Raw genomic sequence first — 24607 nt, forward strand, 5'->3', positions numbered from 1 at the left:
TAGTACTGAACTGGAAAGGGAAGTTGCCCTGACTGGAATGAAATTCTCAAACTCCATGGAAAGATCACATATACAGCCTACTAGTCAGTGGCAGCTCTAGGGATTTTGCCGCCCCAAGCACGGCAGGCAGGCTGCCTCCGGCGGTTTGCCTGAGGAGGGTACGCTGGTTCCGAGGCTTTGGCGGACCTCCTGCAGTCCCACCAAGGTCCACCGAAGCCGCAGGACCAGCGGACCCTCTGCAGGCAAGCCGCCGAAGGTAGCCTGCCTGCCTCCCTCCCAGCGCCGGCAGAGCGCCCCCCGCAGCTTGCCGCCCCAAGCACACGCTTGGCGTGCTGGGGCCTGGAGCCACCTCTGCTACCAGTTAAATCTACAAACTATTAACTCTGTAATCTACAGAGCCCTATTTACATATATCACTCATCTATCTCTTCTCACACTATTCACCGAAGATTAGCTTTAAGTCACTCAAAGCCAGGGCCGGCTCCAGGCCACAGAGCGCCAAGCGCATTCTTGGGGCGGCACGCTGCAGGGGGCGCTCTGCCGGTTGCTGGGAGGGTGGCAGGCGGCTCCAGTGGAGCTGCTAAGGCATGGCTGCGGACAGTCCGCTGCTCCCGTGGACCTCCCGCAGACACGCCTGCGGCAGCTCCACCAGAGCCACAGGACCATTGGACTCTCCGCAGAAACACCTGCGGCTGGTCCAACGGAGCCGCGGGACCAGCTAACCGTCCGCAGAAACGCCTGTGGGAGGTCCACCAGAGCCACGGGACCGGCAAGCGGCAAAGCACCCCCCGCGGTGTGCTGCCGTGCTTGGGGCTGCGAAATTGCTAGAGCCGGCCCTACTCAGAGCAATGGAATGTTAGGCCATTGAGTCACACCAGGTCACCCAGCGGCACAGGAACAAAAGGGTTAAAAATCTGAGATTAAATGACATGTATGTTCCGTAGACAGCACTCAGCTGGGCCAATTTAACAAATGTAACAGACATCAGTGACACCCTGGCCAAAAAATGCACACTCCAAAATTCAATGTGATATATTAATACAGGGCTAGACCACATGAAGCTTCAGAAGGTGCAGAGAGAAGCAAGCCAAATGGGGTTAAGTGGCTCAGATGACAGCTGTTCTTGTCCCTGAAAAGAAAATTTGCTCAATTATTCATGTTCAACTTAAAGTGACAATGAAGCCAGCTTCAACAGAGCACTTCTCCTGCATTATTCATACCCTAGAGCCAGCAGAGTCTCTGAAAAGAGACATTTCTGTGGATGGATGGAACCTGCAAATGGCACTGTAGCCAAGCTTGTTCACAAGCTGAATGAAGAGAGGGGAAGAAATAAGAAAAATAATTCATTGTGAAGTGTTTCTTATAGCTAGTGCCGACACCTGTGCAATAGCTTTGTATATTCTCCATCTTGTTTCCCCACCTTGTTTTCAGGTCTAAGTGAACAGGGGAGGAGTCAAAGTTGCATCTCAGAGCCTGTTCACTAGGGTTTATTATTATTGCCAATATTTGTTTGTTCGTTCAGAGAGAATCCACGCAGTGCAGCATCTGCTTGATGACATACGTTTTTATTTGCCCACATCTCTTCAAATGGGTGCCTAGAGGTCTTCCTTTCCCCTAGTCTTCACTGAGTCAAGGATTCCAGATAAGCCTCAGCTCCTCCTCAGAGGCCTGCATCTCTCAAGCTACTTCTCTGGAACTCTTAGACCCACATTTTCTAGAAGTGGTCCCTAATTTTGACCACCAACCCTTCCTGATATCAGTGGGAGCCAGTGGCTGCTCAGCACTCTTGAAAAGGTTCAAGGTGACTCAAGTCGTGCACCCAAATTTTGAAGTGCCCAAAATTAGAGGCCATTTTGGAAATGGGGACCATATCATAAACTGATACTACTGGGCTTTCTGGTTATGTTTCTTGTTTATAACAAGGGAACCTAGTTTTCTAAGATAACCCCCCTAAAATTCTCTGATTTAAAAAATCCATATTTTTCTGCGATTAAAATGAAACGCTGAACTTTAGTTTCTCTAGTCACACTATATATAAGTATCAGTTGAACACAATGTTGTATTGGTATACAGTAGAGCCCTGTTAATCCGAGCCTCCGTTATTCAGCCCTCCATATTAACTGAACTACCAGCTGCCTGAGCCACTGCCACATGAGGCTGATCGACCAAGTTCCCACCGCCATCTTAAAACATGGGAGAGAAAGCTCTTTGCCAATTCTCCTCATTATCCCAATTTTTGATTATCCAATCTGATCCTGGTCCCTATTAGATTGACTAAATGGGGTTCCACTGTAAATTTAAAGTGCATTCAAAAAATCAACCACAAAAGAGGGAGAAGCTGTGTGCATTGAATAAGTGACTCTAGTACTTTCAGTAAAATTTAATCTGTGTTTATTTTTTCACAAAACATAAAAACTAAAGATTCTCTGTAAAATAGAAACAACACAAATTCCACGTTTTTCAGTCAGAAACTGGATTTCTAGGATCCATGTTTATAACTTCAATAAGGAGCAGTGTGATTCTGGTGAGAATTCACATGGAACGTAACTGACATGAGCATGAACCAGGGCCACCCGGGGGGGGGCGCAAGTGGGGCAATTTGCCCCAGGCCCCCAGAAGAATATAGTATTCTACAGTATTGCAACTTTTTTTATGGAAGCGGCCCCCGAAATTGCTTTGCCTCAGGCCCCCTGAATCCTCTGGGCGGCCCTGGCATGAACAAGGAGTAATGGTCTCAAGTTGCAGTGGGGGAGGTCTAGGTTGGATATTAGAAAAAAAAATGTTCACTAGGAGGGTGGTGAAGCACTGGAATTGGTTACCTAGGGAGGTGGTGGAATTTCCTTCCTTAGAGGTTTTTAAGGTCAGGTTTGACGAAGCCCTGGCTGGGATGATTCAGTTGGGGGATTGGTCCTGCTTTGAGCAGGGGGTTGGACTAGATGACCTCCTGAAGTCTCTTCCAACCCTGATATTCTATGATTCTATGTAGTGGCCACAGTCGGGTCATTTTCTGTGAAAGGATATGAATTGCTCCTTTTAAGCCAGTCCTTCCACTGTCCCCTTTTCCCCCCTGTTCTTGGAATGGTACGGGTTTCCTGCATTTAGTATCCTAAGTGCATGCAAATGCAGAGCCATTGATACGCATTTTGCTATTGCATTTAGCTTTTTTAGCAACTGCCAGTGCACTGGAGGGAATGCTCCTGCTCTAGCGCAAGTTCATTGGAAGAAATGGAATAGGGACTCTGTACCAGGGGTTAAAGGAGCACTGTCCTGAAAAAAAGAAGGCTGCCAACTGAGCTAAAAATGATTTTTTTCCTGCCCCCACCATATTCTGAGATTATTTTTTTTTAAATCTTTCTCTGAAAGATCATGTATGGCCACGACTGGACATGGGACTTTGGATGAGAAGGACCAGGGCTCTGAGGTGGCATCAAGTATTTTCTCTCTTTCAGGTTCTTGGCTGGCTGGTTCTTGCTCACATGTTCAGGGTCTAACTGATTGCCATATGTGAGGTCAGAAAAAATTCCCCCCGAGGTCAGATAGGCAAAAAAAATCCCCAAGGTCACTGCTATTCTCTTTAGCATAGGGGTGCTCTTTAGCATAGGGGTGCCCGGTCATTTTCCGGGCTTTTCTGGCTCTCTCAAACATTTTTCTGGCACTGCAGGGGCCTCAGGCACTGGGGCACCTTGGTCCCTCCTATCCTCTGCCTGTGGCACATAATAGTCTAGTCTCCCATGAGCTGTAATATTTTGATCTCAGTGAGGTTGTTGGGTTTACTGTGTGGATCCCTGTTGGTGGCCTGTGATATACAGGAGGTCAGATTACATAATCTGAGGGCCCGTTCTGGCCTTAAACTCTTACAGTTATTGTAGGACCATCAGAGGCAGGGGCATCCCCCCGGAGTACCATAGAAGTAATATGTGCCCTTTCACTCCAGTTACATTATCAGGTGGAAGTGACAGCTCTGTAGGAGCCTCACAATGTGCTGCACACATTTGAAGTCTCTGCATAACACCACAGCTTTAGAAAACAGCTTTACCACTAAAATATATATGGTGTTTGCAAAACATAGCATCCTCACCAGGCCATGTAATCCTTTAACCACAAGGGTATGAATTGGACTATGAATATGCTATGAATACCCACAGGTATAGCAATTCAGCCCTGTGGATATGTGGTGTACACTCATGGGAGAGGTAGACACAATTCTTTGTACTCCGAGAAAGCATAACAGTTGGTAGTAATTCCAACAGGACTCTTCCTTTCACTGGGGTAACCAAGGGGCTTTGAACTCACTCCTTGTCATAAACAGATAGTTAAGGGTTAATGTCTCTTTTACCTGTAAAGGGTAAACAAACAGGGAACGAAAAAAAAACACCTGACCAGAGGACCAATCAGGAAACAAGATACTTTCAAATCTCGGTGGAGGGAAGGCTTTGTTTGTAGTTTTGGGTTTTGCTTTGTTCTCTCTAGGCTCTGAGAGTGACCACACATACCTACAGCTCTCTAATCTTCTATTCCAATTTTTTAAGTACAAAAGTAGAAAGACAGTTTAGTCTTTTTAATTGTTTTTCTGTATTTGCAACTGTGTATCTGGCTGGTAGAGTTTTAATGTGTATTTGGGTGAAAGTATTTTAAATTGTATTTCTGCTGGAGAAAGCTTTCTTTCTATTGTCTATAAGCTGAAAGACCCTGTAATATTTACCATCTAAATTACAAAGATAACTTGTACTTTTTTTCCTTCTTTTTATTAAAAGTTTTGCTTTTTAAGACATGTTTGATTTTTTCCCCAGTTGAGGCTCAAGGGAATTGAGTCTGTACTCACCAGGGAATTGGTGGGGAGAAGGGAAGGATAAATTTTCTCTTTGTGTTAGATTCACGGAGCTTGAATCTGTATTGCCCCTGGGTGAGGGGAAGGAGGAAGGGTGAAGGGAGAATCCCTTTGTTTAGATTCACGGAGCTTGAATCTGTCTCTCTCTCCTAGTGTACCCAGGGCGGGAAGAGCTGGGAGGAAGAAAGGAGGGGGAAGGGAAATGGTTTATTCCCCTTTGTTGTGAGACTCAGGGAATCTGGGTCTTGGGGTCCCCAGGGAAGGTTTTGGGGGAGACCAGAGTCTATCAGGCGCCCTACCTAAGTCCTGATTGGTGGCAGCATATCAGATCTAAGCTGGTAATTAAGCTTAGGGAAATTCATGCTAGTACCCATATTTTGGACGCTAAAGTTCAGATCTGGGAATTATACTATGACACTCCTGAGTGATAGTGCAAACACACTCCTGACTATATTGATGCAATAAGGTGCCACAGAGCATTCCTTAAATTGTGGGGAATTTATATTGAAAAGCAGATACAATAGAGTGTACTAATATTTGCAAGACTGCACAGAATAACAAAATAAAATCCTCTTACCTCTCCCACTTCCACAGATGAGTCGAATACTGTGGAGTACCAGTTCTCAGACTCTTTGAGCTGAGCGCCCCCACCTCTTTGAGTTACAATTTTTGGTTATGGCCCTCCATAGCCCAGAAAAAAATAGACAATACCAGCCCCTTCCCCCTCAGGTTTTCAGGGTAGGGGAAGGCATATGCAACAGTCTCTGGGGGTGGAGCCATCGCCAGGTGCAGAGACTGCTGGGAACAGAAATTGGAGTGGCCATGGCAGATGTTGACACTGACCCACAGGCTGGGTAGCCCACCAAGATGAGTCAGGGAGGGAGCGCCACATCCACTTCCTGAGCCCCAGCAAGTGCGGCTGGCCCCCTAAATGTTCCTCTGTGCCCGCGCTTGAGGGCACGCCTCACAGTTTGAAAACCTCTACTCTAGAGGAGCGAAAGAGCCAGCAACATCACAGTCCTAGGCTTACTAATGTATTACAGCCAAAGAGGAAGATACAAGGAGAAAACTGTACATTCAAAATTATATTTTTCGCCAAATCCCCCTAGTATTTTACTCTTTGGGTATAGTTAACTCTTAAAGGGGCTTGCAAAATCAAATGTAAATCCTGTAGCATATCCTAGGTGGACATCTAGTGGCAAAAGCATGGTTAATAAGAGAATACAATCTAAAGCATATAACCGAACAGACATTTTACCTAGCCTCTCACATACTCCCCATCTGTGACAAATAGCCATGTGCACGAGCTACAATATAGTCAATATCTACGTGTAAGGCTCAGTTGTTTGGTCAAACTTTTTCAGTTCACATAATAGTCGGGATGGGCTTTTATTATGAAGCCAAGGAAGCGAGTGGAGTTACAGTGCTGGGTCTGTTACTAAATTGAAAGTCTTGTCTTTTGCTATTTCTAGCTGCTTTTTTAAAAAATTCATAGACATTAACACCACCAGAAACTATTATAATCATCTAGTCTGACTTCTTGCATAACAAGAAGCCATAGACCATCCCACAGTAATTTCTAAAATCAAGCCAAACTGTAGTTTCTCTTTTAGAAAGATACCTAGTCTTCAAATCAAGACTTCAGGTGACAGAGAATCCATAACAATCCTAAGTAAATTATTCCAGTGGTTGATTACTCCCAGTTATTTCTATTCTAGTCACTTATTTCTAGTCTGAATTTGTCTAGCTTCAGCATCCAACTGTTGGATCACATTATGATTTTTTTCTGCTAGACTAGAGAGCCATCTTACTTTCAACAATTTCTTCCTCATGTAGGTTCTTCTAGGTGATGATCAAGTCACTTCCTAACCTTCTTTTAAACATATTGAGAGATTTAAGAAGTTCAATTTGTTTAGTTTAAAGCATATTTTCCAGATCTCAGATCATTCTAGTAGCTCTTTTCGGAACCCTTTCTAGCTTTTCCAATATCCTTTTTGAAGTATTGCCAGATACTTGAGCATCTTGCATCAATTCATCAACCACTTTGGGTGTCAACAGGCATGAATATAGATTAGAACTGTCAAGCGATTGAAAAAATTAATGGCGAATAATCATGCAATTTTTAAAAGTGTGAATAATCGCACAGTTAAACAATAATAGAATACTATTTAAATATTTTGGATGTTTTTCTACATTTTTAAATACATTGATTGCAATTACAACACAGAATACTAAGTGTACAGTGCTCACTTTATGTTTATTTATTACAAATGTTTGCATTGTAAAAAACAATAGTATTTTTAAATTCACCTAATACAAGTGTAACCCTTCTGCCCCTCTGAGTTGGCAGCAACAAGGGCTGGGTTCAGTATCCAGGGGTTCCATTTCAATAACACAATGCATAACCGGCTCGAGCCCCTACCCAGTGACCTGGGACACTTACATACCACCCCCCTGGGCGCCTCTAGGAGGCAATACTTCCCCACTCGCAAGCACGGAGTCTGAGTGTAGCAAAATCCTTTTAATAAAGGAGGGAAACAATGTGGCATCACATTGGAGAAATACCACAAACAGGATTATAACACAAACCATAAGCACAGAACCCACCTCCAAGTACATCTGGCAATGTCCTTTCCCCCTTAGGGTCTTAAGTCCAATCACCTCAAAGTCCAACAACTCAGAAGTCTCTGGTCAGTGCCACCCCAGAGTTCAAAAGTTTATCTGCAGAGTTTTACCTCCCCCCGTCTGGGTGGAAATGGGGGGAGGGGAAGCCCCCACAGGGTGTTAAGGGGCACCTTACATGGGCCAGGGCCAACTGCTCCACCTCTCCATGGAGTTCTGCTGCAGCCTTCACCATGACCAGCTCCACTACACCAGCTGTGCCACTCCACCAGCCGACCCATGAGCCACTCCAGCCGTCCCTGCAAACCGCTCCGCTCCACTCCGCTCACTGTTCCATGGGCTGCTTCAACATGCTGCAAACTGCTTCGCTCTGCCAGCCACTTAGTGATAGGTCTTCAGGCTCCCCCACTAGTTAACACAGCACTCAGTGACCTCAGCTCAGCTCTTTTAGTGATTTCAGCTCTTAGTAGGGGAGCTCTGGTGCTGGTGCACCATTGGCTCAACATGAATTCAGCTCAGCAGCCTCTAGATGGACTCCTAATGGAATCAAAATTAGCTCTACTCTTTAACAGTGGAGAGAGGAGGATGTGCAATTGGTGTTCCAGGCCCTCAAAAGGGGCCCATACCATCAAGTACACACACCAGTCCCCAACCTCTCTCTATTCACTGGGTTTTGGAACCCATGTCCCTTGTCTAGCAAGTACTACTTAATTTAGGTTCAGTCATTTCTCTCATAGTTCCTCATTCACATAATTAGGGTGACAGCACTTTTTTTTCTCCTGCCCCAATAACAAAGAAATTGGGGATCCCAAAGCTGTCAAAATAACCATCCCAGGCTGCTGTGGGCTTATGCTAGCTGGGGTGGGTGTGCCAATTCAAATATCTGGGATTCCTTTCCACACTCCCCATAATTCACCACCAAATGTTAGGGTAGAGCTCATCCTGACTCTGCTTACACAAGCATGCAGTGCAATCTCCTTATCATGAAAGTTCAACTTACAAATGTAGAATTATGTACCAAAAACAGTGCATTAACAACAAAACAATGTAAAACTTTAGAGCCTACAAGTCCACTCAGTCCTACTTATTGTTCAGCCAATCGCTCAGACAAACACGTTCGTTTGCATTTGCAGGAGATAATGCTGACACTTCTTGTTTACAATGTCACCTGAAAGTGAGAACAAGCATTCACATGACACTGTTGAAGCCAGCACTGCAAGATATTTACGTGCCAGATACGCTAAAGATTCATATAACGATGCATGCTTCAACTGCCATTCCAGAGGACAGAACATGCATCCACGCTGATGATGGGTTCTGCTTGATAACGATCCAAAGCAGAGTGGACCGACTCACGTTCATTTTCATCAACTGAGTCAGATGCCACCAGCAGAGGGTTGATTTTCTTTTTTGGTGGTTCAAGTTCTGTAGTTTCCACATTTGACTGTTGCTCTTTTAAGACTTTTGAAAGCATGTTCCACACCTCATCCCTCTCAGATTTTGGACAGCACTTCAGATTCTTAAACCTTGGGTCGAGTGCTGTAGTTATTTTCAGAAATCTCACATTTGACAAAACACAAAGAAGGTACCAATCTGCTGTCAAACTGTTCTTAAAACGAACATGTGCTGAGTCATCATCCAAGACTGCTAGAACATGAAATATTTGGCAGAATGAGAGTAAAACAGAGCAGGGGACATACAATTCTTCCCCAAACCGTTCAGTCACAAATTTAATTAACACATTATTTTTTTAGATTAGCATCACCACCATGGAAGCATATCCTCTGGAACGGTGGCTGAAGCATGAAGGTTTAGTATATCTGGCACATAAATACCTTGCAACACTGGCTACAAAAGTGCCAGGCAAATGCCTATTCTCACTTTCAGATGACATTGTAAATAAGAAGCAGGCAGCATTGTCTCCCGTAAATGTAAACAAACTTGTTTGTCTTAGCAATTGGCTGAACAAGAAGTAGGACTGAGTAGACATTTAGGCTCTAAAGTTTTACATTATTTTGTTTTTGAGTGCAGTTATGTAGCAAAAAAAATTTACATTTGTAAGATACACTTTCACAATAAAGGGATTGCACTACAGTATTTGTATGAGGTGAATTGAAAAATACTATTTATCATTTTTACAGTGCAGATTTGTAATCAAAATAAATAAAGTGGGCACTGTACACTGTAGTAATAGAAATCAATATATTTCAAAATGTAGAAAAACATTCAAAAATATTTAATAAATTTAAATTGGTATTCTATTTTTTAACAGTGCGATTAATCATGATTAATTTTTTCAATTGTGATTAATTTTTTTTAGTTTATCGTGTGAATTAACTGGGATTAATCGACAGCCCTAATATAGATATTTACAAACCACTTTACATCTACTAGTAATTTCAGTCTCCTCGTACTACAGAAAAGCCATGGTTTTGGGGGTATAACTATTTCTAATCTCATTAATAGTTAGATGCTTTTGGGATATTTCCAGCCTGCTGCTTGATTTTTTTCTGTTTTGTTGTTGTTGTTGTTGTTGTGGGGGGGGGGGGGCATAGCATTATGGGTATTTGGCCAGGCAACTTCAAAACTCCACCCATAACTTATAAAATATATCTTAATACATTGGTCTCAGGAGTCTGCAGAAGGCAGCCAGGTTTGGTCTCAAGCCCAAATGAAGCTTACAAAAGCTAAGAATACTGTGAAAGTAACACATTAAATGTTTAGTAGGGAAGAAGTTCCTTACTTTTTAAGTCCTGTGATATTCCAGTGCTCAAGAAGACACCGATGGCTTGTGAAAGAATTTTCAAGCAGCTCTCTGTGGTCAGGAGTCACTTTGATGCAGAGCCTTTGAGGAAGGAGAAATAAAGTGAAATAAATGGCAGAATCCACGTGGAGAGAAAAGTCCATCTAAGGTCAAAGCTTGTAAATCTCACATCCCATACAAGGGTTTTTTTTGGTTGGTTGGTTGGTTGGTTGTTTTTAGTAGATCTTCGGTTTGCCGTAGGACATTCTTTCTTCCTAGTTTATTCCAAATTTTGCTAAATCTTCTACAGCCCAGAAGGACCTTTAAGTAGTAAGAGGGCTGGATTGGGCGTATTGCAAGGAGTTTGTCTCAGGAGTCAGGACTAGTGAGAAGCTTCTGTTTATACAGCATACAGCAGCTCATCTCTTGAGTAGGCCTAGCCACCAGGAGTACAGCACAGCACCACTCTCAGCTCACCACTGAAACAAAATCTTAAAGGCCCTTCACAGTCTGAGACCACACTGACCCAGTGACAACTTTTCTATCTGCAACCTACCTAGAAAACCATGCTCATCAGGGACATAAATTAACAGATTCCCAGTCCTACTCCTGCTAAAGGCTGCACTCACTTTGTGTAAGATCAAAAGCTACCCATTTCCTGGGGTATGGCTTTTAATACCAAAAATAATTCTCACTAAACAAACTTTTGGTCATGTCATTACGTTCTTACCACTAACTCCCCCATTAGAAGGGGGCTCTCCCACCTCCTGTATTCAGGGTGGAGTTTAACAAGCCACATCTGCCCCAGGGAGTCAGCAGTAATTAACTGGCAGCTCTATGCAGGGCTCCAAAGTTCTAACACCTGCTAACAGTGTGGGGCCAACAGGAGATTTCTGCCATCCCCTTACACTGCTGGGAGTGAAAGCATTCACCACTTGAACGCAAAGCTCATTTATTCTTAGCAGCCTACGTACAATAGAAGGGACTGATGAAATTGAGGGTAAGAATGGGAGACAACCCAAGCTGAGAGAGAGGTTGTACCCTAGTATGGTGAAAGTAGTCTATTCCAAATAATTATCTGCTTTTCATACTTTGTGTTTAATGTATGTATATTCTAAATATCAAGGAGGCAAGAGTACAATTTCATTTGCACCTCCAGTGCAACTCCAGAATAAACTCACTGATTTAAAGTTATGAGGATTTGCTCAGAAACTGTCCCTAAATGTCTGAGAAGAATGCCTGTTCTGGGGCAATACGGGATTTTCCACAATGGCTCAACCTATTAGTTTGCCTGCTTTGAGATTGTGTCTTTGGCAGCATGTAGTGTACATGATGCAGTACTGCCAAATCATGAGTCTCATGATATGGGATGTAAACCCAGCTCCTGGATTCATGAGAATACTTGAGAAACTCAGCTTTCACTTTTTACAGAAAAGTAAATGTCTAGTTGTCATGGCTGGGGAGACAAGCTTGAAAACGCCACCTGAGTGAAACCTAAAGGCCAAGAAACCAAAAAGACAAAGGATCCAAAATATATTTCATAAAACTACCATGATTTATAGCCAATTGAATGATTTGGGGGCCTGGAGTCCTGATTTTTGAATGCTTGGAATTAGCAATATTGCTGTTCCAGAATTAGGTGAACCCCATTTCCTTCCTTCTCTCACCCACTGCACATAGCATGTAAATGGTTTTAGATCAGTGTGATATAAGGGGATAAAGAAGTCAGGATCCTTCCTGATCATCACTGGGTCCTAATTTTCAAGGCCCTCAATAGTCCACTTGCAACCTGCCTAGATAACTATGTTTATCAGAGGTATAAGATAATGGATTTCCTATCGTGCACCAACAAGGAGTTACACACATTTTGTAGAAGATCAAATGTTACCCCTTGCTTCCCAGGACTTAGCTTTTATTAGCACAAGTAACTCAAACTAAATATAAGATTGTAGTTCATGCTGCAGGGTTCCTACTTTAAGCATACACACTCTCTCCCAGCTCCATGAAGCATGAGATTTGATTAACTTCATGATTATCCTAACATAGCACAGCTCTCAATATTTTAAATGGCCATAACATTTTTCAGTATTTTTTTAAATTCTGCCACAGCAGGGCATTCAAAATGTGACTATTAAATCCATCAAAATAAAACAAATTAGAAATCTGAAAACCTTACTTGGTAGGAAAATGTCCTACTTAACCATTTTAGTACACTTTTAATGAGGCTTCACAGTCGACAGAATAGCATTGTGAGGTTAAAAGAGTGGGTGAGTTCAGAGCTATGAATGCACTAAACTCATATGTGCATGTCCTTGGAACAAACATGACTGTGCAAGGACACAGTACATTTGTTTTCTGGAACTACAGTTCCTTTACCCTTTCTCTTTGGTTTTAATCTCCCTAGAACAGTGGTTCTCAAACTGTGATCCAGGGCCGGCCTTAGGATTTATGGTGCCCTAGGCGAGATTATTAAACTGGTGCCCCTGTGCCTGATCTGCTCTTAGCAACACAAACATAAGCTTATAGTATTGGAAAACTTGCCACATTCACATTATTAAAACCAGTTTAACTTAATTAAGCACACTGTAATGCTGATGGACTAGCACTAAAGAAGCAGCACTATAGAAAAAATTCTGATATGACAGAATGATGCAAATAATATATTTTTTTTAATTTATCAAAATTTTATTGGAAATTTATATGAAAAGGTATTGAAACAAAGATTTGTTTTTAATTAAAAGCAATCTTTCTGGCTTTTTTGGCTGCAAAATCAGTAATAATGTCATCATATGACAAAGACAAAGTCGTGTCTTGTTCGATCGCAAGAACAGCAAGACCAGTCAAGCGTGCCTGACTCATTGTAGAGCGGAGATAGTTTTTAATGAGCTTTAGTTTCGAGAAACTCCGTTCTCCTGATGCTACTGTTACAGGAATTGTCAGTAGAATACGAGTGGCAATGTACACATTAGGATATATGTCAACAGGTTTGCGGGTATGAATAAACTGTACAATGTCCATCACCGATTTTGCATGTGGCAACACTGATGACAGTGTACTCAATTCTTAGTACAGTTCAAGTCCATTTAAATCAAAACTATCACCATGCTTCAGGAGGCTCTCTAGATTCTTGCACTTTGTCATTAGTTGCTCTTGTTTTCCTATTTCGTTGAATTTAGTTATGTCATACAAAAATCCAAACTGTTCATGGTGTACTTGCAAGGTATTAAACCTTTCATTAACAGCAGATACTGCTTTATCCATCACAACATTAAAAAATTCAACCTCAAATTTCTTTTCTGGATCGTCTATGGGCATGATCTGCTGTACAGATTCTTCACAAAGAAGTGTCCCTGGCCTTTTTAACTCATATTAACTATGTATTTACTTTATGAAAGTTGGAGAAAACATTGTGAAAACATAAAAACATTGGCTGCCCAACTTCTGAGCTGGCAAAAGTTATACTGACTCACAAGGGAAAAAAAAAGCAGGAGAATCTTAGTACAACATATGGTCACTCTATACCAGGGGTTGGCAACCTTTCAGAAGTGGTATGCCAAGTTCACTGTAATTTACGGTTTCTCGTGCCAGTAATATATTTTAATGTTTGTAGAAGGTTTCTCTCTATGTCTATATTATATAAATAAACTATTGTTATTATCTGAGATCTTGACCACCGGTCCTGCTCAGGCCACTGCCAGCTGACTAAATGAAACCCCAAACCGGCAGCGGGCTGGTGGCTGGAACCCTAGACAAGGATCCCAGGCCCTGCTCAGCCCGCTGCTGGTCTGGGGTTCTGACCACCAACTCCTGCCAGCCAGGATCCCGGTTGCCAACCCCCCCTCAGCCCGCTACTAGCCTGGGATTCTGCTCACCCATGCTGGCAGGAGGCAGAGTGGGGCTGGCGGCTGAGCTCCGGACTGGCAAGGGGCCGGCAGCCAGAACCCCGGAGTAGCAGTAGGCTGAGTGCTGCTGGCACCCCAGTCTGGCAGCAGACTGAGCCACTCAACCCCCCACCGGCCCTGCTCAGCCCGCCACCAGCCCACTCAGCCCGCCACCAGCCCACTCAGCCCGCTGCCAGCTGAGTGAATGGAACCCCAGGCTGACAGCAGGTTGAGTGGTTCAGCTGGCCTGCTCAGCCCACTGCCAGCCTGGGGTTCCTTGGGGGTCCCCAGGCCAGCAGCAGGTGCTGAGTGGGGCCGATGGCTGGTATCCCAGCTGGCAATAGGGCAGCAGCCGGAACCCCAGAGCAGTGATGGGCTGAGCCACTCAGCCTGCTGCTGCATACCATCAAAAATCAGCTCACCTGCCACCTTTGACACGTGTGCCGTAGGTTGCCGACCCCTGCTTTATACACTAGTAAGGAGATGAGCATATTACAGTTGTTGGAGGGCTCTTATCAGGAGTAACAGGCTATAGGAAAGTCAGTCAACATTTTTTGTTTCTCTGATGAAAACTGGCCCACTCCCTGCCTCAAACCAAACCTGTCACTAATAATTGTCAACAACTTAATTTTCTGTTTTTGGCTAAGATATTGATTTTTTTAAAAAAAAATATTGAAATTGGATTCAGGATTGTTAGCAGGAATTTTTGGCAAACAAAGTTGTTAAATGACAATCTAAATGGCAACACAGTACTGCTTTCATGCTTGGCTCACCCCCCAGCCCGCTGGTCCAACAGCTGCAGTAGAGGAGGAGATAGGTGGAAAACTGCAGGACCCCAAAATCCACCTCTTGGGGTGCAGAGTGGCAACAGCAGCAGCAAACCCTCAGGTCCAATCACACGCCAATGGGCACCACCACCAGCCTTATGGACCATGGTGAAGTTAGCACAGCATCTGATCTCAGGGACAGGGCACCCATGGAGCCACAGCAGCTCATCCTGCCCTGTGCAGCTGCCAGCCTGGGGGAGAGGCGCTCCCCAGCTAGAGTGGCCAGATCCAGATGTCCCGATTTTATAGGGCCAGTCCCGATATTTGGGGATTTGTCTTATATAGGCACCAGTTACCCCCCTAGAGTGACCAGACAGAAAGTGTGTAAAATCAGGACAGGGATGGGTGGGGGTGGGGGGGTAAAAGGAGCCTATATAAGAAAAAGACCCCAAAATTGGGACTGTCCCTATAAAATAGGGATATCTGCTCACCCTACCCCAATCCCCTATCCTGATTTTTCACACATCTGGCTAATCCCAGCCAACCCCTGTGTGACATTCCAATTCTGGCTGCCTGCCCAGGAAGTGAGTTACTTTCACTTTCATTCCTCAGCAAGCAGCCAGCCAGCCTCCCCTCCCTCCCAGCACTTCACCCAACAGCCCTGACGGAGGGGAGGGAGGAGAGAGAGAGGGGTGCTCCTGGGGAGGAGGGAGAAAGGAGGGGGTGCTCCGTGGGGCAGGGGGGAGAAGAATGGATGTTATGGGAGACAACAAAGGATACTGGTTCCAGAGCCCCACCCTCAGCCGGGGGGAAAGAGTCACACTCACAGGTGAGCTCCTTTCCTAACCCCCACCCCCTCCCCTTCCCAGAGACCCCAGCAGCCAATCCCATTCCTCAGACTGTGCTGCATTCGGCTCTCTCTAGGACCCAGCAGCCCTGCTTCTACACTGTCTGGGCTGCCTGGAGAGTGGTGCCCCCAGGCAGTGTGAGGCCCTACGCAGTTGCCTATTCTGCCTATGCCTAAGGACGGTCCTGCTGTGATCCATGGGCCACGAGGGTCCTCGAGCTCCATTCAAGTGGTTCACGGATAGTTCCCTCTAAGGTGCGCACCTGGGTGACTGCACATGAGAGAATGAAGGGCCACCCGTATGGCTCCACTAATTAGGTGCCTGGATCCTGGAGAAGACATACATGTAAGGTGAGGTGGTGGCCTTGGGGGGAATAGGGAGTAGGTTGAAGGGGGCAGTGGGGATGAGAAGAGTGAGTGGGGAGAATCTGGGACGTTTAGGGCTGCAGCAGCCAGAGAAAAAAAGCAACGTTCCCCAGCTCCAGGACTGCAGCTGCTGGGGAGAGATGGCCTTCCTTCCCAGCCCAGCTTGAGGGTTGCCATGGCAGGGCAGAGAGAGAAAGACTCTCCCCTCCTTCCCAGCCCCAGTTTTGGGGCTGTTGTGGTAGGGGAGAGAGGGCACATCCATTTCATTAGAAAGGTAAGACTATTGGTATTAAAATGTGAGTTGTGTGGTGTTTTTGTAGAACAAAAAATGTTTATTATTAAAGTTTTGTTTTAAATAGCGCTTTTATCCAAATCACATTACAATAGTTAGCTAATGGTACAAACAACATTTGGAACGATCATTAACTGGTCAGTCGAGACCCTCAGCAATTTTCAAGTGGTCTGAGAAAAAAAAGTTTGAGAACCACTGCCCTAGAATAAATGATCTGCACACACCATCTAGTGGTGGCAGGGAGGATTACACTTTACAATAGTGATAGTTTTCATGGTTTACAGAAAGGCAGCCATTCCAAAAAAAACCCATGAAGGTCAATTCCTTCTCTGAAAAAAAGAGATCTATTTTACAAAGTACTAAATAGGTGGCCATGAGCCAGATTCTCAGCTGGCATAAATTGGCATTGCTCCATTGATAGCAATGGAGCTCCAGTAGTTCATGCTAGCTAAAAATCCAAGCCAATAACTGTTGATCTTTGCAAGGGGGTAGATGAACACTGCTTAGGGCCCAGCTGGCAGATGGTAAAACCTAGCATACATCTCAGAGCAATTTCTACCGAGGTAACGGAAAAGTCATGTGAAGGTCAGACATTCTCCAAAAACAGCAGCAATGCTAACTGAACAAAAGGATTCAACTGTATTTAGTAGATATTAGTCAATAAACAGTTTCAGAATCAGAGTTCCAAATACCATAATATGGGTCTGGAAATCTGGATTCCCATAATCAAAAATGGAGTTTCCAGTTCCAAAATCTAGGTTGCCACAACCAGGTTCTGAATGCAGAATTCTGAATGCCAAGTTTTCAAAGCAGAGTTCCAAAATACAAAATTTGAGATGTAAAAGGCAGAGCTCATGGTTGTGAACACTAGGTTCTGTAAATCAAAATCTAGTTTCCTAGTTCTAAAAAGCAGGCTGAATTTGTTAAGTCTCATAAAATGAGCTGTAATAACTAGGTCCCCAGTTCCAAAAGAAAATCTTGAAAAACAAGTCTCAAAAATCAAATATGAGATTAGAAACTCAGGATATCTGTAACCCAAAATGGAAGATCCAAAACCTGGTTTCTGAGTTTTGATAGCACCTACCCAGATCTTCAATGGTATTTAGATATGTGACTACCATTGAAAGCAATGGAAGTTAGGAACCTAAATACCTCTGAGAATCTGAGCCATAGTTATGACTGCAGAAAAACTAATTGTGAAAACCAATTTGAGGGCCAAATTCCAAACAGCAAGATTCAAAAGCAAACATTCTCAAACTAGGATTATGGACCTTGAAATGGGAAAATAGTGCTGCATGGTCTGATTTTTTTTTAAAAGGTGTGAAAATTGAGTTGAATCCCAAACACAAAATCTTATGATCCAAAATCTAGGTGCTGGCTTGCCAAAGCCGACTGCCAAGAACTAAAACCCATGTTCTTCAGGAATAGTTCTGAAATCTGAGCTCCATATTCTAATCTCCAAAGCCAAATTCCAAATCTCAAAACCAAGTTCCAAGTCTCAAGTTTGGAATTCTAGGTTCTGCATCCTGACAACTGATTTTTTAAATCTTGGCTCTGAGAACTGGGTCCCAAGTTCAGAAAACAGTGTCCCAGATTGTGAAATCCAGGATGCAACAAGCCAAGACCTAATAAGCCCTGAGCTGATGACCCACAATCCAAATTCTTAGTTCAGCCAGTAGAGTTCCAAGAACCTGTTTCAGGGAATTTGTTTCCAAAGTCAGAGTTTCTTGCATTACATTATCAGTGGTAGTCAGAACATTTACTTAAGCTTACACAGTAATGCTTGTCACCTGGATGTGTGGGATAGACTTCCTGATCATATTGGCAACCTATTTTAACACCCTTGACAGTATCTTATGCACAAAATACGGATGATACATCAAGAATATGCCTTGATAGGTTTATTAAGAGGAAGTCTATGTAGCACTGGTTTTTCCTTCAGAAAGCTCAAGCAGCCAAAGCCTGTCAGTTAAAAAGCATACTCAACCTGAGGGGCAAGAGCTGAGTCAGCTTAGATCTGGTGTCTCTCCTTTGGCTGTAACATCAGCAGGAACTCACCACTCTGACAGTTCCTGCTCCCTTCTGTCTCGCTAATGAGGCTCCCTCCCACTCCACAATGGGAACTAAAAAAGGCTTCTGTCCCAAAAGGCTGGCATCTTTGCTTTGCCAGCCCATCTCCTCCCTACACAAGTAGGCTCCCTAAAAATGCATACCTGTTGTACGAGGTGAATTGAAAAATATTTCTTTTATTTATCATTTTTACAGCTCACATGTGTAATAAAAATAATAATATAAAGTGAGCACTGTACACTTTGTATTCTGTATTTTAATTGAAATCAATATATTTGAAAATGTAAAAAACATCCAAAATATTTAAAGAAATGGTATTGTTTAATAGCACAATTAATTTTTTTAATCACTTGACCGCCCTAGTAAATACACATTCCTTTGTCTAGGACAGGCTGAACACATTTTAAAAACATATTTCCAGCACACATCTATAACTGTTTGTACACCATCCATATGTACATCACACAATGATTTGGGGGATCAGTGTGTCACCAGTTTATCTATGATACTTTACATGATGCCTTTGAGATACATATTATGAGAACAGTGTGTTGTGGCAATGACTGTGTCAGGCCTGATGGGAGTTACAGTATGAGGAGTCCTCTGCTGGTTGGCACTGGGGTCTCCCAAGGTCAACATGGCACAGTAGGAGGAAGGGGGTTTTCTGCAGGGGGAAGTAACACCATTTGGGACTTGCTGCTCTCTTCAATCCAATACTGTCCCTTAGTGGCCTCCCCAAGCGCAAAGAAATTGACCAGTCCCAGTAGGTTAACAATAACAACACCACAGCATTATAATAGATGCGTGACACTCTGGTGTGTTGGTAAGACACTGGGACTTCATTTTCTGGCCTCAGTCACTTGTTCTGGGTCAGTTACACAGGTTAATTCCCCTGTCATAAGTTAGGCTGGTACCCGCTGTCTCCAATTATGTAAAATTGAACTCGTTGAGCAGCAGCCTTCAGCTCACTGACTACACAGAATGTGTGGGTGTATATGCAGGTCTGAGTGGAAGATGCCTTTCTGATCTCTGAGCTACCTCCTACATACTTGTATCTACTGCTCAATCCTCTATATAAGAGTTAAGTAGTCGTAGTATTAAAGGATGCTTCCTGTAGGCTCGGCCAATATTTACATGTGGTGTTTCCGAAGCATTAATAAAAGCTGAGCACCATTAAGGAAATCCATAGGAGTGCTTCGTGACAGGGCAACGGATGCAATCAGAGGTGCAACTGCAGTAGGTATGGCCCTACCATAGAGAGTTTTAATCTAACTAGCTCAAGTAACAATAATAGCAAAGCCACAGCAACATGCGGGCTAGCCACCCAAGCACATTCTTGCGCTCGCTGGTAGGCTTGTACTTGAGCAGCTAACCCAAGCTGCAGCCCATGCTGCCACAGCTTTTCTGCTCTTGCTAACTAGATCAAAGCTAGCTTGAGTATCTCGACACAATCCTCGGTCACAGCTCCGATTGCAATGTAGATTTGCCCGAAGTCTCAACAACACTTTTTCTTATACATAACTATTCCCCTTGCAGGAAATTTAATAAAGACAGCTGGTCAAACAGGCCTGTATACTGATGTAAACCCAGGCCTCTGCATTCCTAAACAATAGTCTATTCTCTAGTTGGCTAAACCAACCTGTTTTTTTCCTTATAGTCCCTTTGTTCCACATTCAGCCTGCCAGAGCATGTCCCACAGCGATAGTTGGCAGAACAAATAAGGAAATGAGCCAAATTGACCCTTAGTTTAACTGTCTTAACAGCAGTGGAATTATAGCAGGGCTGAATTTGGCTCAATACCCAAATACAGCAATTAGAGTAGTCAGTAATGTTCGTGTTAGATATAGCCTGTTATTTTTCATTACTGTTATTTCAAAAGATACAGCAACTAGGAGAGTGGAACAGAGCAGACTTACAACAGTACATCCCGAGATCACAATGAGAAAACAGAAAGCAAGCAGGGAATGTATCCTGTTGGTTGGAGGAGTGTCAGTACTAGAACAGGCAGGGTCACAGCAGGTCATCTGTGTACAAAGCAGAGATAAGGGAAGCGGTTTAGTCATAGCTGTGTCTTTGAGGGTCCAAAGCAGAAGGGTGAGGAGCAGAATACAGTGATTCAGGAAACAGGTTCTCAAAGGAGTTTGTTTCCCAGCTGCCTGGACGTCACGGGAAAGAAAAGAAACCTCACAGCATGTTTTTATCAGGTGGGTTTCGTTCTTGTGGAGATACACGGCTTGAGTCTCCTCTCATGCTGGGGAAAAATCAGGAGTAACTCTGGGCATCAGCGGAGCTCTCCCAGTGTATAATTAGACTAGAGAGGGCAATCAGGCCCTACACTCCTAATTAATACAGTGGGCTTAATCGTGGCTGTTAACATCCCAGCACTGGAAAGGGTGGCTTTGCGTGGGGAAGGCTGTGCACTGCACCAAGGCAGGCTCCAAAGGCATTCTGCAGGCTTCAGTCCTGAGGCAGGAACAGTGGCTCTGAGATCATGAACAGCTCAGTAGCAACTGCAATATTCTTTGAAAGGGTGCAACGTTTGTTCCTCGCTGTACAACTGTGTTAGGTCAGACATCTGGGGTGAAATCCCAGCCGCAACACAGTCAATCAGATTTCTGCCACTGACTTCAGTGGGGCCAGGAGTTCACACCTCCAGTGTGGAAAGGGGGCACCCAAACCTTTTAGGGAGCCTAGAGATGCTAGTGCTACCGTTATATAACTTTCTTCTGCTCTGCCTCTCACCCCTCCTTTCTCTCTCCCCAGATCCTTTGTACTGAGATACAAGAGCACCCTTATTTTAAGATTTTGTCCCACATTTTAAGATCTCTGGGGCCTATTGCCCTGTGTTTGTAGAATGCCTAGCACAATAGGGCCCTGATCTTGGGTGTCCCTTAGGTACTACCATAATAAACGTGATTAATGATGATTTGAGTAGTGGTAGGCTGAGAAGTACTGCACAGTTCACATCCAGGAACCCCAATCTATATGGCTGTTTTTGTATTTTGCTTGTAGAAAACCACTGTTAGCAAACTCTAATGAATGGCTTTCCCTTTTCTCCTGCTCCCAGGGGTCTGGATTTTAGCTGTTTCCGTCACTGTGGCAGTACAGGAAAAAAAACCCTCTTGCTCCATGTCTCCCAGGACCCCAAGGTCCTCCTGGGAACAATGGAGTTCCTGGTCATAATGGGCACAATGGGCTCAATGGGGAGAAAGGGGAGAAGGGACTCAGAGGGGAACCAGGTAAGTCATATTTAAATGAATCATTTCACGCTATACCAACTTTTGATAGCACCATTTCACCAGTTTCTTATTCAGAATTCAGTACATTGCATATTTGGAACAACCAGAAACATTTCATAGCAACAGTTACTTAGTGATAGAATTATGATCCTAACATCAGAGATTTGCCCTTTCTGAAGGTAGGAATATGGTATGTGTATATATTAGACACCAGATGTACAGCCGAGAAATGCAGTAAGAAACATTTGGATAACACCAGCTAGGAATGGTTTCATCATGGAAAGGCCTTGCAGTGAAATACAGAATCCTGAACTGGGTTTTTGGCAAGTGAAAAAAAACAACTCACTTCTCAACCCACCTTAATGGCCTCCCAAGGGAGTGAAAATGTTTGCCACACTCTCCTGGTGGTTTTTTATGCCTAATGCTCTGGGTTAGTCTTAGTGTTTAGGCTCCTGAAGCATTCTCAGGCAGTAGTGGTGGGGGCGTTGGGTGCCCACGCATACATGTTTCAGGCATTTCGGAGGATATAAGGGGTCATATTAAGGATGGAGCCAGGGTATTGCTGTCCTCCGGTGATTCCTCACTTTTGCAATGCCATAGAAGCTTTAAGGGGGCACAAAACAGGGAATAGAACTGGTTGGGGGGGAAAATTCCCCTGTGAATTTTTTCTTCAAAGTTTACGATTTCCCCCTCCCCCTCCAAAAAAATAATAATTTGTTTTGTTGTTGAAAGTTTATTTTATCAAAAAAAAATTCTATCGGGGGAGAAAAAAATGATAATTTTTTGACTAGCTCTAAATCCAGCCCCCAGCAGCTCCAGCATACGGGCTGTGCAAATCACCTCCCCTCTGACCCTGCCTTACATTCAGCACCGGATGAATTCCATTGTTTTAGATAAATGATTGCCTCCTTGCTCTGAGACACCGGAGAGAGGACAACATCTACCCGCAGAAGTGTTAAAGACAGAGCTCTCCTCACTCTTCATCCATATACACACCTGTTTACGTACATCCCACCTAAGAATGCTTCATGAGCCTAAACACTTAGGCACACACCAGAGCATTAGGAATAAACCACAAGGAGTGTGTGTCAGTCAAACATTTTCACTCTAGAGGACAATAATTAAGAGTAGAGTGTTTTCTCTGGAGTTAAAGCTGAAGTGTTTTATTTCGAGCAGAGTTTATGGGTATAGAATGAATATTTCTCTTACTTTAGGGAGTTTGCAATGCTTTAAATTGTAGTTTATCCCACCTTGGTGGGCAGTGTCTCTAACTGACCCACTGCAGACATTGTCAATAAAGAAGTTTTTTGGGATTTTAAATGAGTCACATTTGAGCAGGATGAGAACAAATGGAAAAGTATCTGCTTCTAGCTCATTCTTTTGTAATCCTTTTCAGGTTCCACAGGAACGCGTGGGCCACAGGGCCCTCCAGGAAAACTAGGTCCAATGGGACCAAAGGGTGAAAGCGGAAAACCAGGTCCCACTGGCCCACAAGGAAGCCCGGGAGAATGCTCACCGCGTCAGAAATCTGCCTTTGCCATGAAACTCGCCAAAAACTATCCAGCTCCTAAACAGCCCATTATATTTCATCAAATTTTATACAATGATCAGCAACATTTTGATAAGGCCACAGGAATTTTCACTTGCCAAATACCTGGAGTTTATTACTTTGGCTACAATGTGGAGTTGTACCGGAACACCACGATCATTCAGCTAATGAAAAACAGCCAGGCAGTGATAGGATCATATCAGACCACCCTAAACTCTTATGAAAATATGTCAGGGAGTACAGTCCTTAAGCTGGAAAAGGGTGACAAGATCTGGTTAGAAGTGAACCAGGAGAGTAATGGAGCGACACACACAAGCTACTTTTTGGGTTACTTGATATTTGAAATTTAAATTTCTACAGAACTTCTCAATTAGCCTCACCATTGTGTCAGAATTTAAGAGATGAGGAAAGTATACCCAGGGGTGAGGTAGGGTGAGGTGGGCAGGAGGTTTTGTCAGGGTCTGATACCCTATTATAGCAGCATCTGTTATTATGGTAGCACTGCCTACTATTATGGTTGCCCTACACTTCCCATTATAAGACGCAGTTTTCTGTTGTTTATAACTTTCCCAAACTTTAAAAGTTTGGGCTGAAAATTTCTATGCCAGGTGTCTGACTCTTGCTCAGTGTTTTTGGAAAATGTCAGCCAAAACACTTTAGCTGACTCTGAGAATGAGTAGAAGGGAAAATACATTTTGCCTGTGTTAAAAAAACTCTGGTGCCTTTTTTTTTTTTTTTTTTTTTTTTTTTGAGAATCTCAAATGCCTCCATACTTTGGAGCAAGGTCTTGATATTTGGCAAGCGAATGGTCTTTGTTTCAGGCATGTTCCTGTTGGCATCCCTTTGAAAATCTGCCCAAATTTAGCCCATTATAAGGCTTTGAAAATTTGCAGTTCACACATGCTCAGTAGACACTTCCTAGAACTCCACAGCTAAATTCCCCAAAGATTCCATCTGTGACGTTGCACTCCATATGCTTTATAAAAATATGTTTATAAGTGTGAATATGATGTAACTGAAATATGCTTTGTGCAAAAGGTCTCTTGTAAGGTATAATTACTGAGCTTATAATCTACTGAATGTGTTCATTCTATTTGTATGAAACTAGGAATATGAAGTATACCTCTGAGATTCTATTGTAATTATGCAAAGTGTGGGCCATTAATGGTGGTTTAGAATCTTGATGGCTCCCATTGACTAGGATGATTGGTTGTAAATAGTTTATTTATCTGCAAGCGTTCCAGTATATGTGCAGACCAGCCATGGAAGAATGGAGGGTGTCTCAAAGGACATGCGAACATGTCACCTGATACTGGAATCCATCTTAAACTCAGTGCTTTTCCATTTAGAAGGAGGGGTGGGAATCCAGAGAGACAAAATATTCCCGCCTTGTGCCAAAGATA

The 24607-nt window shown here is 43.6% G+C and overlaps 1 protein-coding gene across 1 annotated transcript in view; it reads left to right on the top strand.

Moving 5' to 3' along the window:
* The window catches only part of LOC115644789 (collagen alpha-1(X) chain-like), a 45263-nt gene extending 21034 nt beyond the window's left edge, over nt 1-24229 (top strand). The window contains 3 exon segments of the mRNA XM_030549268.1: nt 21484-21527; nt 21529-21655; nt 23052-24229. Coding sequence (XP_030405128.1) covers nt 21484-21527; nt 21529-21655; nt 23052-23554 — 674 coding nt within the window. The 3' untranslated portion in view covers nt 23555-24229.
* The last annotated feature ends 378 nt before the right edge of the window (nt 24230-24607 follow it).

This window comes from Gopherus evgoodei, chromosome 1 (assembly GCF_007399415.2).
Source record: "Gopherus evgoodei ecotype Sinaloan lineage chromosome 1, rGopEvg1_v1.p, whole genome shotgun sequence".
Classification (NCBI taxonomy): Eukaryota; Metazoa; Chordata; order Testudines; family Testudinidae; genus Gopherus; species Gopherus evgoodei.